The sequence below is a fragment of the Crocuta crocuta genome, unplaced genomic scaffold, assembly GCF_008692635.1.
Source record: "Crocuta crocuta isolate KB4526 unplaced genomic scaffold, BGI_CrCroc_1.0 scaffold260, whole genome shotgun sequence".
NCBI lineage: Eukaryota > Metazoa > Chordata > Mammalia > Carnivora > Hyaenidae > Crocuta > Crocuta crocuta.
The window spans coordinates 3,526,356-3,540,552 of record NW_027527525.1 but is presented as its reverse complement, the minus strand read 5'-3'; the positions used below and the strand labels follow the sequence as shown (position 1 = coordinate 3,540,552).

Here is a 14,197-nt window from a genome sequence, read left to right as displayed (position 1 = left end):
TTTTGTTTTAACATTTATTACTTATTTTTTGAGAGACAGACACACGCAGGGGAGTGGCAGAGAGAGAGGGAGACACAGAATCCAAAGCAGGCTCCGGGCTCTGAGCTGTCAGCACAGAGCCTGACTTGGGGCCTGAACTCACAAACCAGGAGATAGTGACCTGAGCCGAAGTTGTATGTTTAACTGACTGAGCCACCCAGACACCCGTCTCCCCACCATATAATTCCTTCTTAATTCTATGTCCAGGATTCCCTTGAAAATACCAATCTAGAAATGGAAACAGAAATAAAGGCAGTTTAACCTAACTTGCTCTTATTGAAAGCATACTGAATCTCAGTGACCAATATCTTCCCTTCAGTGCTCACTTACTATAAGCCTTTAATAAGATCCTGAGAGACTAAGGAGCCTGGGAGGCGATGCATTCTATCCATCTGCCTATCTACAGAGATCTCTAGATTGTCTGTCTTTCTCCATTTTTCTAAATTGCACAGGCTGATACAGCAGCCACACCCGCATGTGGCTATTTAAACGGATTGAAATGAATAAAATTCAAGATTCAGTTCCTCACGCCCACAAGCTCAGTAACTAATGGGGCCAGTGGCTACCGGCAAACAGTGCAGAATATTTCCATCACTGTTCCAGATTAGCAAAAGACAAAAGGACAAATTGGTTCTTGAGGGCTTTATCTAAAGGGCACCGACTGACACAAATACTTGGGTTATTACTGAAGTACCAGCAATTACGACTCACAGAGGCCTGTAAAAGCCACTAGGGAAGCTCTCTGACACATCCCTGTAGCCTCCCCTCAACTTCCCAAAGAGGTAAGACTCAGGCCTGTCCAACCTCAGGTAATTCTCTATTCCTCCTAAAAGGCTTTCCAGCGATTAGAAACTTAGCCTGAGAAGCTCTTGATACCTGGAAATTGCACCGCTAAGGGACCGCCAGACATATATAAGAAGACGTCCAGCAGAGCCAGACGCTCTGAGTATCACTCATTCTAAATTTCCAAATTAAAAAAAAAAATTCACTGCAATTATGGGAAATATATTGTGAATTTGGCTGAGGCACCATGAGTTCTGTCTCAACAAACAACTAACAGAATTGGGAGCGAGAGAATGGAACCTCCCCAAATTCCCACAGCATCCTACGCTTTTCCTCTGATAGGTGCTACTTGTAACTACGAATCAGTTTTCCACCAGGAAACCTACTCTTTCCTGCGAGACAGTAAGTAGGCTTTCTGAGGAGGCAGCTAGTGTTTCCTTTGACTCTGGATCATAGTGACAATGTGACAATGATTTGCACATGAGTACTCAACAAAACGTTGTTGAAGGTCTTGGATCATCATGTGACGAGAGAGACACAGAAGACGCAGAGCCAACACCACAGCGTGAAGGCAGGAGAGCAGATGAGCGACTTCCTATGTGACCTGGATTTCCATCCAACATGTTAATCTCTTCACCTCAACTTTCTTACTCATTTCCAAAGACACAGTGTTCTATTCATGGTGTAAGAATAACTTATGTCCTAGAGAACTTGGCTTTGTAACATCTACGCAGACACAGGAGGGGAGAAAGGCAAATGTCCTGTTCTAACAGCTACCTGGAGAAGACCAGTGCTGGACACTGACTGAGCAGCTCAGTGAATCAACTTGTCACATGTCAGGTCAAAGCACCACTGAGGGTGGTGGGAAAGCACTCTTCCTAGTGGGAAAGCACTTCTCGCTCCAAGTCATTTCAATAAGAAACTGTTTTCTTCAGTTTAAGCAAAACAACAGGCCGAATCACTGAAAAACATAGTCAAGAACAGCCCAGAAAGGAAGGTAAAGGACCCATTAATTTAGAAATGCTGATAAACTGAAGTGTTTTATTTTTGCTTTGGTGATGCAAGAAAGAAGAGTGGCTTTCTTTGGGTAACAAAGGTACATGAAGATAATAATTTTAAAAATATAGTATTGATGATCACCCTTTCTCCCATAACATACCTTCATTATAGCCTCAAGATAAGCTGTCCAAATCTTCTGTGTTTTGGCAATGGCGGAAAAGTAAATTTTATTCGAGTTTGCTGAAAGGTTAAAATAAAATGGTCTATTTAGTAAATCTGGAAACGCTCGTGTTACCTCCGTCACAGACTGGTTTCAGAACACTTACCTACTATGCTTTTTAGGGGGCTGACAGCATTCATGAGGGTTTTCAAAGTATCCTGCACGGTTCTGTCTCTCAGGATAATCTTCTGAAACATACTGAGGAAATTCTAAAACAAGAAGATGTGCTTGAAGAGCCAAACATAATGAACAGAATGGGTAACACCCCAATGAACTAAAGTGCTAGATGGGACGCAGCCTGGTCTGAACCACAAAATGCTATAGAGGGAGACAGGGAAGTGGCAACTTCTGGTTCCTATTAGAAACGCCCCCCTGCTCGGAGGAGTTGCAGGTTTCAACGAGAGTCTCAACTTCCTCAAAACCAGTCCATCCATAAAAATACTGTGTTGGCCAAGGAGATTCTAGTTTATTCTCAATTGTTACCTACCTAACAAGAAGCATATATGAGTATGCCTGGAGTCAGGATAGGAAAGCATGAAAGAAAAGCTAAACCTTTCCCAGGGTAGCAGGCACCAGGCATGAAGGCCGAAAGGCTCACCTGTAGCTCTTTGACAATCATAAAGCACAGAAGCCTGTCTAAGCCATTCAGACCGAAAGTCCCCAAGGTGGTCTGGATCTCTGAGAAGAGCCGGCTGCTGGTCACTTCCTGGTGAGTCTTCATATCATACCAAGTGTTCAGCTGGTCAATGTGACATGTCATTCTAGAAGAAAGACAAAAAACTCAAAACCCCAAAGCAGCTCAGAATTCATCCTGAGAAGACGTGGGACGCACCAGGATTTGGGGACCAGATATAAGGGATGACAGTTACGGGATTTGTTTAATAACGTCTGTGTCCAGGCACCCAGCGTATCTCATGGCGAATGCCCAATGGGCCAGGAAGGCAAAATTCAGCGAAATCACCGTTTCCTGCCCTGTGCCAGGTCACTGGTTGGACTCACTCATTTCCACTGAGCTGGACTGTTGTTCGGAGCCGAGGGGAGAGCCCTAAGTTGGATTTGGTTGTCAGGCTAGAAGGAATTGGAGCCCAATTTTCGCTCCACAGGGTCTTTCTTTAAATTCCCAGAGACGAGGATGTAAAAGCCTTGTATCATTTCCATTTTGATAAGAACGTGGAATCCTGCAGCCCTGTCGAACATTTGTGACTATGACAACAAAGCCATTTCCTCTCTCTGCCCAGTTCTGGTCACTAACCAATGAGTCCTTTTAGACTCAGGAGTGCGCCGACAGCGATGCTAACCACCGATGGTGTTTACTGAGTGCTCCTTTGGTGGCAGGTCCTGTGCTCCTCGGGCTCATCCTCGTCATGACTGCGGTACACAGGCTGTGCAGCCCTCATGTTACAGATGACACAGCAGAGTGAGGCCTGATCCCAACACCATATCCTTAACCACTGTTTTCCTGTTCTCAAATGCTGACACAGGCACCTTAACGTCACCGGTAGAGCGTGTTAAAAATATGTGCCCAGATCCCACTCCTGGAGTTTGACTGGGTGGGTCTGGGGTGGAAACCCAGCCCTAAATTCCAGTAAACTCCACGGATGACACGTCCCCAATTCTAAGAAGCAGGACATATCCTTACTAAGAAGAGGCTTGGGAGCTAAGGAAGCTTACATTTGGAAGTAAATGGGGAGAACAAGATTTCCAGAACTGCATTCTACTTTCAGGCTTTGAAGAGTCCTAATGCTATCGCCCAGTGCTGGTGCTCAGAACGTGTCACTTGAGAGGCTCCCAATGTCGATGAGTAAGCCAATAGCAGTGCATGGAAATCCCAAGCATGCTTGATCCTTCTACAAGTCTTAACATGGCACTAGGTGGACAGCCTTGCAGAAGGGCTTCGGTGGCCTGCCCACGGGTACCCAGAAAGCAGGTGTTACAAAACGTTTTGGATCATTTACTCCTTTTGGCCCTTGAGTCATAGACAAAACTCATTTATGCTGGAATTTCTGGAAGGAGCTTACATACAGTGTGCCAAGTTGTACAACTTTTGAAGAGATAAGATAAGCCAGAATTTGAAGGCTGTACAAAGGAGATGCATCATAAGGCCATTTAGCTTACACAAGTTCAACTATGCATGCACAGCTGGACAGAGACAGAAGAGGAGTCACCTTTTCCTGGGTAATCCCGCCGACCGGCCCACTCAGGGAGCATGTGCACAGGGGTAGATGAGAGACAGAAAACATGAGCCTTCCCTGCCCTCAGCTGGGCTTAGTACCAACTGCCTCATCAGAAGCTCAACTGAGAGCAAGAAGGAAAACGAGACGTAATGAGAGAAGCAGAGTGCAAGTCACTCCCATGATGCCTATCTATATATTCTTAAGGGGGGGTTCTGATTACATGAGATGTTCACTCATGTGACTGTGTATATAAACTGTGACCCACCGTATGCAAAGCTATGGAGCCTGCCTTTAATGGCACGGCACTTAAGAGTTGGGCCCTGGAGTCAGAGGGCTGGTGTGTAGATCTTAGGCAAGTGACTTAGCTTTTCTGAGCCTCAGTTACTTCTCTTTAATGTGGGAAGAATAACAATGCCTACATCGGAGATGCCTGCAATGAGTAAATAAAGGATGTGTATAATGTGCTGGGAAGTGTGGACAAGGTAAGTGTTAGGCAAGCGTGTGGGTGTGGGGGTAATCTGCAAAGGTCAGGGTCTGACAAGTGCAAGACCCGGTGGCTGGCATGGAGGAGTACGCCACAGTTACACAGGTACAGATGAGCAATCTTTAATAAAAAAAGTTTTAACACACCAGGGAGTCCGGAGGCCCAAGTGAGTAGAACGTTAGTTGGAAAAGTGCGAAGTACATAAAACTAGAAGGTGGCCGAATAGACCTGAGAGCATTTTAATCTCCATTTCCTTGGACTGGAGACTTCTTAGTGACACTGCAGTAAATACCCAGTCTCAAAAAAGGTGACTCTAATAAATCCACCAGAATGGATCCAAGAGTGGTAGGAATAAGAGTGTGATTCGAGGGGGGCGCCTGGGTGGCTTAGTAGGTTAAGCGTCCCGACTTTCGCTTAGGTCATGATCTCGCGGTTCGTGGGTTCGAGCCCCGCGTCGGGCTCTGTGCTGACTGCCAGCTCAGAGCCTGGAGCCTATTTCGGAGTCTGTGATTCCCTCTCTCTCTGACCCTCCCCTGCTCACGCTGTCTCTCTCTCTCTCTCTCCTAGAAATAAATAAAACATTAAAAAAAAAAATTAAAAAAAAAATTATTAAAAAAGAGTGTGATTCGAGGAAGAGGTTTAGAGACTTCTACTGTCCACAGTGTTCAAGGCCCAGTGGGATTCAGATACACCTACTTTGGGTCTGTGATCCTCAGGATCTCTCTGCAGAGTCGACCAATAAATGTTACAGACTCGTCCACGGGGGTAAACTTTGGTATTGGGATATGAGTAGACTGGTACATACTCTGCCAATCCTGAATCTAGAAACAAAACCAAACCAAACCATGAACATTTAGTACAGTGGACCTTGAACAACATGGGGGTTAGGGCGCTGACCCACACACGGTTGAAAATTCACATACAACTTTTGAGCTAACACTTAACCACTAACAGCCTACCATTGACCAGAAAAACCTTATCAATAACATAGTCCATTAACAGATATTTTGTATGTTAAATGGATTATACACTGTATTTGTACAATATAAGCCAAAGAGAAAAGTTAAGAAAATCATAAGAAAGAGAAAATATTCTTTACAGTACTGTACTGTATCTATTGGGAAAAAACAGTGTATAAATGGACCCCTGCAGCTCAAATCCCTGCAATTATTCAAGGGTCAATTGTACATCTTTGATAAGATAACCAGTTATTCTTTTTCCAACTAGTTTTATAAATATGATATTGCATAAACCGTGACAATAAATTCTCCTTGGTTTGGAAGTAAAAACTGAAAACTGCATTAGTAGCCCCCAGAAATTTAACATGTATAAAAGAAAAAATATTTGTGATAAGTGAAGTGACTTAGGAGAAGTAAGAAGAGACACAGGAATTTCTGGTGTTTTGTCTTCTAGGTTAACATGTATCTGTACGATAATAAAATTCCAAAATATCATAAAGCTGGAAGATGCTTAATCCTTCAAAAATGTCAGCAGAATCATGTCAGTTCCCTAATCAAAAACTTACTCCTTGTCAACTGCTGACTAAAAATCAAACTTCTCAGCAATGACACTTAAGAATCTGGTGTTCAAGCAACTGAATTAAAAAAATAGGCAAAGGACTTGAGTAGACATTTCTCCAAAGACATCCAAATGGGGAATGAACACATGAAAAGATGCCCATCATTAGTCACCAGGGAAATGCAAATAGAAACCATGATGCGATACCCCTTTACCCCTACGGGGATGGCCAGAATTTTTTAAAAAAAGCAAAGCAAGAAGTGTTGGCAAGGATGTGGAGAAATGAGAACCCTCAGATGCTCCTGGAAGGAATGAAAAATGGTGCAGGCGCTGTGGATAATGGTCTGGTGGTTCATCCGTAAGTTAAACATAGAACCTACCATATGACCCAGCAATTCTGCTGTTACCTGCCTACTTTGATCAAGCCAACTGAACTCCTAAGCCTCCTGAACTCTTTTGATCCCTGGAGTTACGATATTTACAACAGCTTTATTCTGTAGCCATTTAATTGAGTCTCCCTCATCCTTAGGAGGCTAAACTCCTGAAGGTCAGGTGTCCTATAAACTTTTCTGCAACCTTCACGGCTCCTGGAGGTACTCCGAAGGTATGTGTGACTATCTGGTGCTTACTGATTTTTAGTAACTACCTAAACAAACTTTCTTGTTGCTATTTCTGAGGTTCGGGGCAGGTGGTTTCAATGTCCAAAAAACAAATATGGTCAAGAATTTGAAAATTTAATTAGATACCTTTGTTCTTAAGAAGTTATTACATTCTTGTTCCACGTTATAATTTATAATACGAGAAACTTCTTCCTGCCAAATCTTCAGACCATAAATGTTGACATAGTCCTGTATGTACTCAAAAGAGCGATGGAATCCATCCATGGTCGCCCCCAACTCTTTCAGCTTGGGCATCAACTCACTTGGCTATGCAAAAGAAGAAGCACAAGTCTATTACCCTGGAGTAGATTGTCAACCACTCAGGTCTACATTAGACTTTAAACGAGGTCCCACCAGAGGCCACGGTGAGAGTTTAAGACAGCTTTGGGGAAACACCCATTTCCTACCTCATCCGGCATGAGCAGCAACTCAGGTCAGACATTTGGCAAAAGAGAGGTTTCATTCATTTGGGGGTGGGGGGGTCTCACACAGAAGAATATGGCAAATGAAAAGTCGGTGATTTCTCTCATGTCATTTGATGAATACATCCAACCTTCAAATACTTAAAATATTTCAAATTGAATTTCCTGGGGTGAAAAGTACCCTAGATACAAATTCTAGGCCCATTTTTGTTTTCCTCCTGAGAAAAATGAGCATAGTCTCTAACAGATCCAGGAAAATAAAAAATTACAGGCTTTATAGTCCCTATCTGCCTTAGGGTTAAGAAATTCTTTTGAGAAGTAACCCTGAATCATAGACATCCATTCGATTCTTAAACTTGGGGGATCAAGAGGTGAAGGAAAGGGCTGGTTTTGGAAAGGGTTTTCTTATCATAAGAACGGATTACTATCTAGGATCAAAAAACACATCGGTGTGTTGCGCTGACCATCATATATCATATGTCAGGAGGAAAGTTGTCGTTCATGACAGTGAAAGATGGTGTTTTTGTCCGTTCTGCAAGCTGGGTAGAGACAAAGGACAGACCCACTTCGTCATCTGGTACCTTGGCTCGCGGGTTGAAGATCAATCCCTTATGGAGAGCAAAAGCGACACGTTTAACTAGCTCCTTTCTTATTCCGTCTTCCAGCAACTGTTTCGGATCCACCTACATGCAAATCAGAAAGCAATAAGCGGCCGTGAGGAAAAGTTCAGCCGTGAAGAAGTCCGAAGGAAAGTCAGTTTCTGGAATCTGCAGCGAAGAGCTTTCCCCCACATTTCCCAGTGACCGAGACTTTCCTCCTTTCCTGTCCCTTTGACCTTGTGCAGCTTGGACAGACTGTTGAACCTGTCACCTCTTTAGGACTCAGCTGGCCTCAGACAAATTCGTGATGGTAATTTTACAACGTGACATCCCAAAGATGGTGGGTGTGAAGAGTTTTAAAGTGCCTCTCATTTTAAACATTTCATTAAAAGTAAAAGTGCCTTTTCTTCTCACCAGGAGCAGGGTGGAATGAACGGCTGGACTTGACTTCCTTCCAGACGCTATCTCGGGCCACCTACCTCCTCATGAGCAAGCTGAAGCTTGGGGCTGGACAGTTTAGCAATTCTCTTTTCTTCCAGCATTATTTGAATGCTGTTTGTAATTAGGGAGATAAAATGGGAAGGCAAATCTGCTCTCTAACTCTCTAAGCTTATTTTGCTGGTTCTTTGTTCTGTAATGAGAAAGCATCCATTATGTCCTAAAAGACAGTCTCCTATCAAATCCAAAAAACATCAAATAGTTTTCACATAATCCTTTGAATTCCCTGAGACTTGTCTCTTGTACTTTTAATCTGCAAAGTACCATTATTTTAAAAAGTCATAAAGACAAATGGATCAGTTCCACCTGGGCTTGATTATATTTAAACTTTAAGAACGGCAACTGTAATGAAAGTTGCATAAAATACAAGAGCCAGAGAAAGATATTGAGCTCAGTCATGACTATACAATTAGCAAAATCTAGACTTTGGAGAAACAACAAGTCAGAGGCTGTGGATTCCTGACCAGCTAAACTGTGAGGAAGGAAAAGAATGGAGGAGAAACCTGTAAAAAAAGACTTAAAAGAGACAATGTATTTTTTTTTAAATGTAGCATCCACAGATTGACTTTAGAAAATAACACTCTAAATGAAGACTGGGATTAGGTCAGGGCGCAGGAGTTGGGTGGTGGTTGTAATAACCCATTAAACTATGTCATTGTATCTACAGCTTCCAGTATCTGTGCCCTATTTTACAACACAAAGGTAAGTTATAACTAGATATAAACAATGAGGAAAAAAAAATCAAAGAAGTAACATGAAGTTTCCAAAGAAACACCCCTTACATTAAGAACAGATTTAGTGAGGGGCGCCTGGGTGGCTCAGTCGGTTGAGTGTCCACCTCTTGATTTCAGCTCAGGTCATGATCTCACAGTTCGTGAGTTCAAGCTCCGAGATGGGATCTGCGCTGACGGCACCAAGCCTGCTTGGGATTCTCTCTCTCTCTGCCCCTTCTGCCACTCACATGCATGCACACACGTGTGTATTCTCTCTCTCTCTCAAAATAAATAAACATTAAAAAAAGATTCCTTATTTAAAAAAAAGAACAGATTTAGTGAAAAAGAGTTAAATGTTTTTAAGAAAAGAATGGTCTTAAATGGTCCTTCCAATTCTTCTAAAACTTTCACCAATCTAAAGAGTGCTTGCAGCTTAGAGAACGCCCCCTTCACAGCCCCTTCCCTGCATTTTTATCCCCTTCTCTGGAGTTAACAACAGTTAGTTAACCCTTTCACATGGTTCCTCCAGACCTTTCTCTATTAATCTCAATACACAAATATTGTCCTCAATACATATTTAATTTAAAATGTCTAAATGGGAACCTTTAAATTTTAGAAAGGTTTTGGTGGTAAAAGCTTTTTTCTTTTCCCTAACGTTTATTTATTTTGAGAGACAGAGACAGATGCGGGAGAGGGGCAGAAAGAGAGGGAGAATCCAAAGCAGGCTCCAGGCTCTGAGCTGTCAGCACAGAGCCCGATGCGGGGCTCAAGCCCACGAACTGTGAGATCATGACCTGAGCAGGAGTTGGATGCTTAACCAACTGAGCCACCCAGGTGCCTCTGATGGTAAAGGTTTTTTGAATGGTAGCCAAGCAATCTCTAGTTGGAACACAGTATGATACATTCAGCCATTCTCTTACACATAATGTTTAGATTATTTCTATTCATTTTGTGTGTGTGTGTGTGGCTACCTCTAACAATGAACATTTACACGTACATCTCTGTGTATATCTGACTTGTTTTAAGTCATATGGATTAAAGTACACTTAAATATTTTATAAGTGTCTGAAATAGATGCTAAACATTGGAGGGTTAAAGACCTGTGAGGGCCACAGGGTCCCTTACTGAAAGCCGAACTGTTAGACTGACAGAGAAAGCCTATTGGGTTGAATGTGGTCAAGATGTTACCTCCCACCCTGTTCTCACCTGAAAGGCTGTAACAAAATATTTGTATTTTTCATAAGCGGGCTTTCCTTTGATAATTATTGTTAATTAATTAGGTTTTATTATATCCTTCCTGTACTAGTCATTTTGCACATAAGATGCTTAATCTGGTCCTAGGATTTAATACCACTTTATGGATTAGTAAGAAGTGGCTACTTCCATGCATACTCTCTGCATAGCAACTGAATTAACCTGGCATCAGGCCTAAAGGATGGTCATGGGTTCTATTCAGTGGTATTTCAGCACACTTCCAGAAACCACACACTGAAGTTCCATTTCTATTTAGGTTTGTTTCCTGTATTTTCTTGGATTTTATTAACACAGATGTTAATCTGGCAATTCAACAGATACGCATTTTTCTAAAAAAAAAAAAATCAGAAAAATGTAGATTCTACTAATGTCTGAAAAATGAAAAAGAAATGCAAGCACCGCAAACTCTGTGAATGGGCACATCTCTAGTCATCGCAGGATTACAAAATAAACCAGCATGGGGCTAACACTTTACACTCTTTGGGAGAGCCAACAAAGAAAACATAGATAACAACAAGTATCGGCAAAAATGTGGGTGGACACCCAGGAAACAGTCATTTCAGAAGGCAATCTGGCAGTCCTGAGAGAAACCAAGTATAAATACACCCTAAGACCTAGTGATCCACACCTCGTGGTGGAGGGTGGGGGCAGATTTCAGAGATTTTCTTGCTCAGGCCTATAGCAGGGACATGTTCAGAAATGCTTGTGATAATGGGGAGTGTTGGTGTGAAAACCACAACAGAGGTGTCTGTGTCTTGGGGAATGATTAGGTCAAGTGTACAATTCTACACAGCAGTAAGAAGTAACCAACTGCCCAACCCACAGCAATAGAAATAAACTTCAAAAAGAATAAACAGTGAGAAGAGTTGGAAAAAAGAATGAGCCTTAGAATACCCTATGATGTAGACAAATCAAACACATGCACACATAAAGTAACACCTCATGTTTAAAATACAGATAAAAAAAATACAGACACTCGCCTCTTTTAGGGGCAGAAATCGAACATACAGTGTGGGTGCTCTTGGGGATGGAAATGGGAATGGATGTCCAGATGAGAAAGAAAGGATGAAGAGAGGAACATGGATGCATCAGTGAGGACAATGGCCAGACAAAAACAATGGGTTAGGAGAATCTCAGCTCTCTGCACCGGAGATGCAATGTAAAAATACTAAAAGGAAAGAAGGGTGGGAGAGAGTGGCCCAGCTGTTTGGCCAAAGGGAATTGAACTATTTTGTTTCATTATTACAAAAATTCAATAAGGGGCACCTGGGTGGTTCAGTCAGTTAAGCGTCCAACTTTGGCTCAGGTTATGATCTCACGGTTCATGAATTCGGCCCCGCAATGGGCTCTGTACTGACAGGGCGGACTCTGCTTGGGATTCTCTCTCACCCTCTCTCTCTGCCCCTTCCCCACTCTGTCTCAAAATAAATAAACTTAAATATTTTTTTAAATAAAAAAATTCAATAAGATGGATTTTTCTTAAGTTTAAATAACTTGTGGGTAGGGAGAAAAATCAGGGTTATAATATCTCCCTTCCTCTGTCAACAAATGAGTAAAATGAAGATCCAGAGCTGCATGTGAAGCAGTAAGGGAACCAAGATGACAATGGCATTCCCTGTTCTCCATGGAACACCCCAGTGACCCAAACTAAGAGTCTTATTATAACGAGGCCACGTGGATGAGTATTGAAGCCGTTACCTTGATGATGCCAACCAAAGTTGTCTTCATCATTAAGATGCCTTCAGTAAAAATGGAAATAGCATGAGTAAGCTTGGCAACCTTTAACAAAGAAAAAGAAGTTAATGAAGTACGTTAGATAAAAGACCCATCAGTGGGAGTGACATGCCCTGGTCAGAAACGAGGGGCTGGGATCTAACCAAGAGACTGCCATTAGACACGCTGGGAACAGGGTCAGCAGAGATGAAATAGTTCTTAAACACTGACCAATCACGTCCCCTTCTTTGGGCCTCAGTTTCTCATACATAACAGGCAGGCGGGATTCAATGAGATAGATGGTCCTTTCCAAGTAGAAAAGGCTCATCAAGACTCTAAAAAGCGAATCTCTCCTTTACCGCCTTCTAGGATTTTTTTCAAGCAACACCAGGAGTCACTGCTAAGGTACAGATGCTGTACTTTTGAGTTAGAATAAATATGTAAATTTCAAGCTTGAAGATCGAGATTCCTGATATAATTTTTGGAGTTGTGTCGGAGGATGCAGAAATTGATGCTGGGATGAAAGGTGATGACAGTGGACTTCATATTGTCACCTTCATTTTCCACATCTTTAATTTTAAGCTCAGGGGAGAGAAGAGCAGAGGTATTTGGGAAGAACCACCTGAGGCTGCCTAATCCCTGAGTGGCTTAACAGTCTGGCTGTAGGAAATGGTTAATGGAATCCAGATTACTTTGAGACACCGATCTGATGTACAAAGCAGGAACCCGAATGCGAAAGGTCTAGACAATCTACCCCAAAGAGAAGAAGGGCTGGTTCATGAGGACTGTTCAGAGGGAAAGTGACCGGCTGAGCCCCACGTCCTCTGAGAACACTCAGGCAGGCGAGGCCTGAAATAACCCAGGACAAGGTAATGAACAAAGGCCTGGTGGCGGTAGCCTGGCATGAGCGGTCCTCATAGGGAGTAGGAAAAAACAAATCAGCATTGGTCTGGCGGTCCTCGGGATATGGCAGGTGACATGGACCTGTGACATGTCGTGGCGTGGGTTTTAAATAATCAAAAGGCAGAAGTTTAAAGGGACACGCCACCTCGTATCGTGGACCAAGCTGAGCATAGTCCCTCAGTTTGTCCTTGTCCAGGCGGGTTGGCACTTCAATGATATCGTGGGTCTGAAGCTTTATGATCTTTAGAAGAGAAGTAAACATGCTTTCTGGAATGATCTGCAAAACCTTTAGTGAGAGAGAAAAGAGGAAAAACAGTTGAATATCCCTTTTATTTTTCTTAGCTCTTAAATGCCAGGGCGGGAGTTAAGACAGACCACTGTGTACACGCAGGCATTTGTCTACAGGAAGGGATGGGAGGGACTTAAAAGGCCCACGGCTACGTTCCTTCGGACATTAATTGCTCACAAGATATAAAGCTAATCCCCATACTCATGCAGCAGAAGATGTATCTTTTCCACATTTCAAGCTTTTAAAGGACTGAGGTTTGGAGATGTTAAGTAACATGGCTGTAGAGCACTGAGCCTGTGACACAGGTCACTTCTGCGGCCGGGTTTGTCAGACCCCCCGCTGCACCCTAAGTCACTGAGACGAGGACCAGAATTCCTGTGGACGTACAGTTCCGACCATGATGTGTTGGATCTAGATGTGGTTCTTTGACCAACGAGCTCTGTGACTTTAAAGAAGCCAATGTAATCTCCATGTCTCAGTTTCCATTAAGTGCAGAATGGGGCTTGGTACTGCCAGCACTTAAAAACAGATGTGAAAGCCCTCTGAAAGTAGAAACCCATCTGTGTATCCACAGTACCAGTAAGAGTCAGTTTATTTTCGGGTACTGCTAGTTTCTGGAATCCAGTTAGGAATAAGGAAAAGGAATATGGATACAGTTTTTTTTTATAGGGTCCCAAGCATCCCTTTTATATTTAGAATAGCAGTTAGTTTGCCAATAAAATAAATGTCATCCAGATGCATTTCTTACCTTTCTCACATAGGACACCAATTCACCAGAGTAATATTGAGACACACTGAGAAGATCAGGACTATTTGCTTGATTTATACGAAGAAGGGGAAGATCAAGGGCAGAGGCAAGCTGAAAGAAAAGTAGGTACGTCTTGTTTCTCCATTTCCAGAAGTCCTAGACAACTCTTTCCAGAAACAGTA

General features: G+C 42.7%; 1 protein-coding gene across 3 annotated transcripts in view; it reads right to left on the bottom strand.

Moving 5' to 3' along the window:
• The window catches only part of WASHC5 (WASH complex subunit 5), a 60,496-nt gene that overhangs the window by 14,173 nt on the left and 32,126 nt on the right, over positions 1 to 14,197 (bottom strand). Inside the window, exons 15-23 of one of the 3 annotated variants that reach the window (XM_077764229.1) lie at positions 14,016 to 14,126; positions 13,124 to 13,264; positions 12,061 to 12,141; positions 7,880 to 7,981; positions 6,964 to 7,143; positions 5,396 to 5,520; positions 2,640 to 2,802; positions 2,148 to 2,250; positions 1,982 to 2,061 (exon numbers count right to left, since the gene is read on the bottom strand). In XM_077764229.1, coding sequence (XP_077620355.1) covers positions 1,982 to 2,061; positions 2,148 to 2,250; positions 2,640 to 2,802; positions 5,396 to 5,520; positions 6,964 to 7,143; positions 7,880 to 7,981; positions 12,061 to 12,141; positions 13,124 to 13,264; positions 14,016 to 14,126 — 1,086 coding nt within the window. The remainder of the gene's footprint in view (positions 1 to 1,981; positions 2,062 to 2,147; positions 2,251 to 2,639; positions 2,803 to 5,395; positions 5,521 to 6,963; positions 7,144 to 7,879; positions 7,982 to 12,060; positions 12,142 to 13,123; positions 13,265 to 14,015; positions 14,127 to 14,197) is intronic. The other 2 variants (XM_077764239.1, XM_077764247.1) reach the window with 2 other exon arrangements.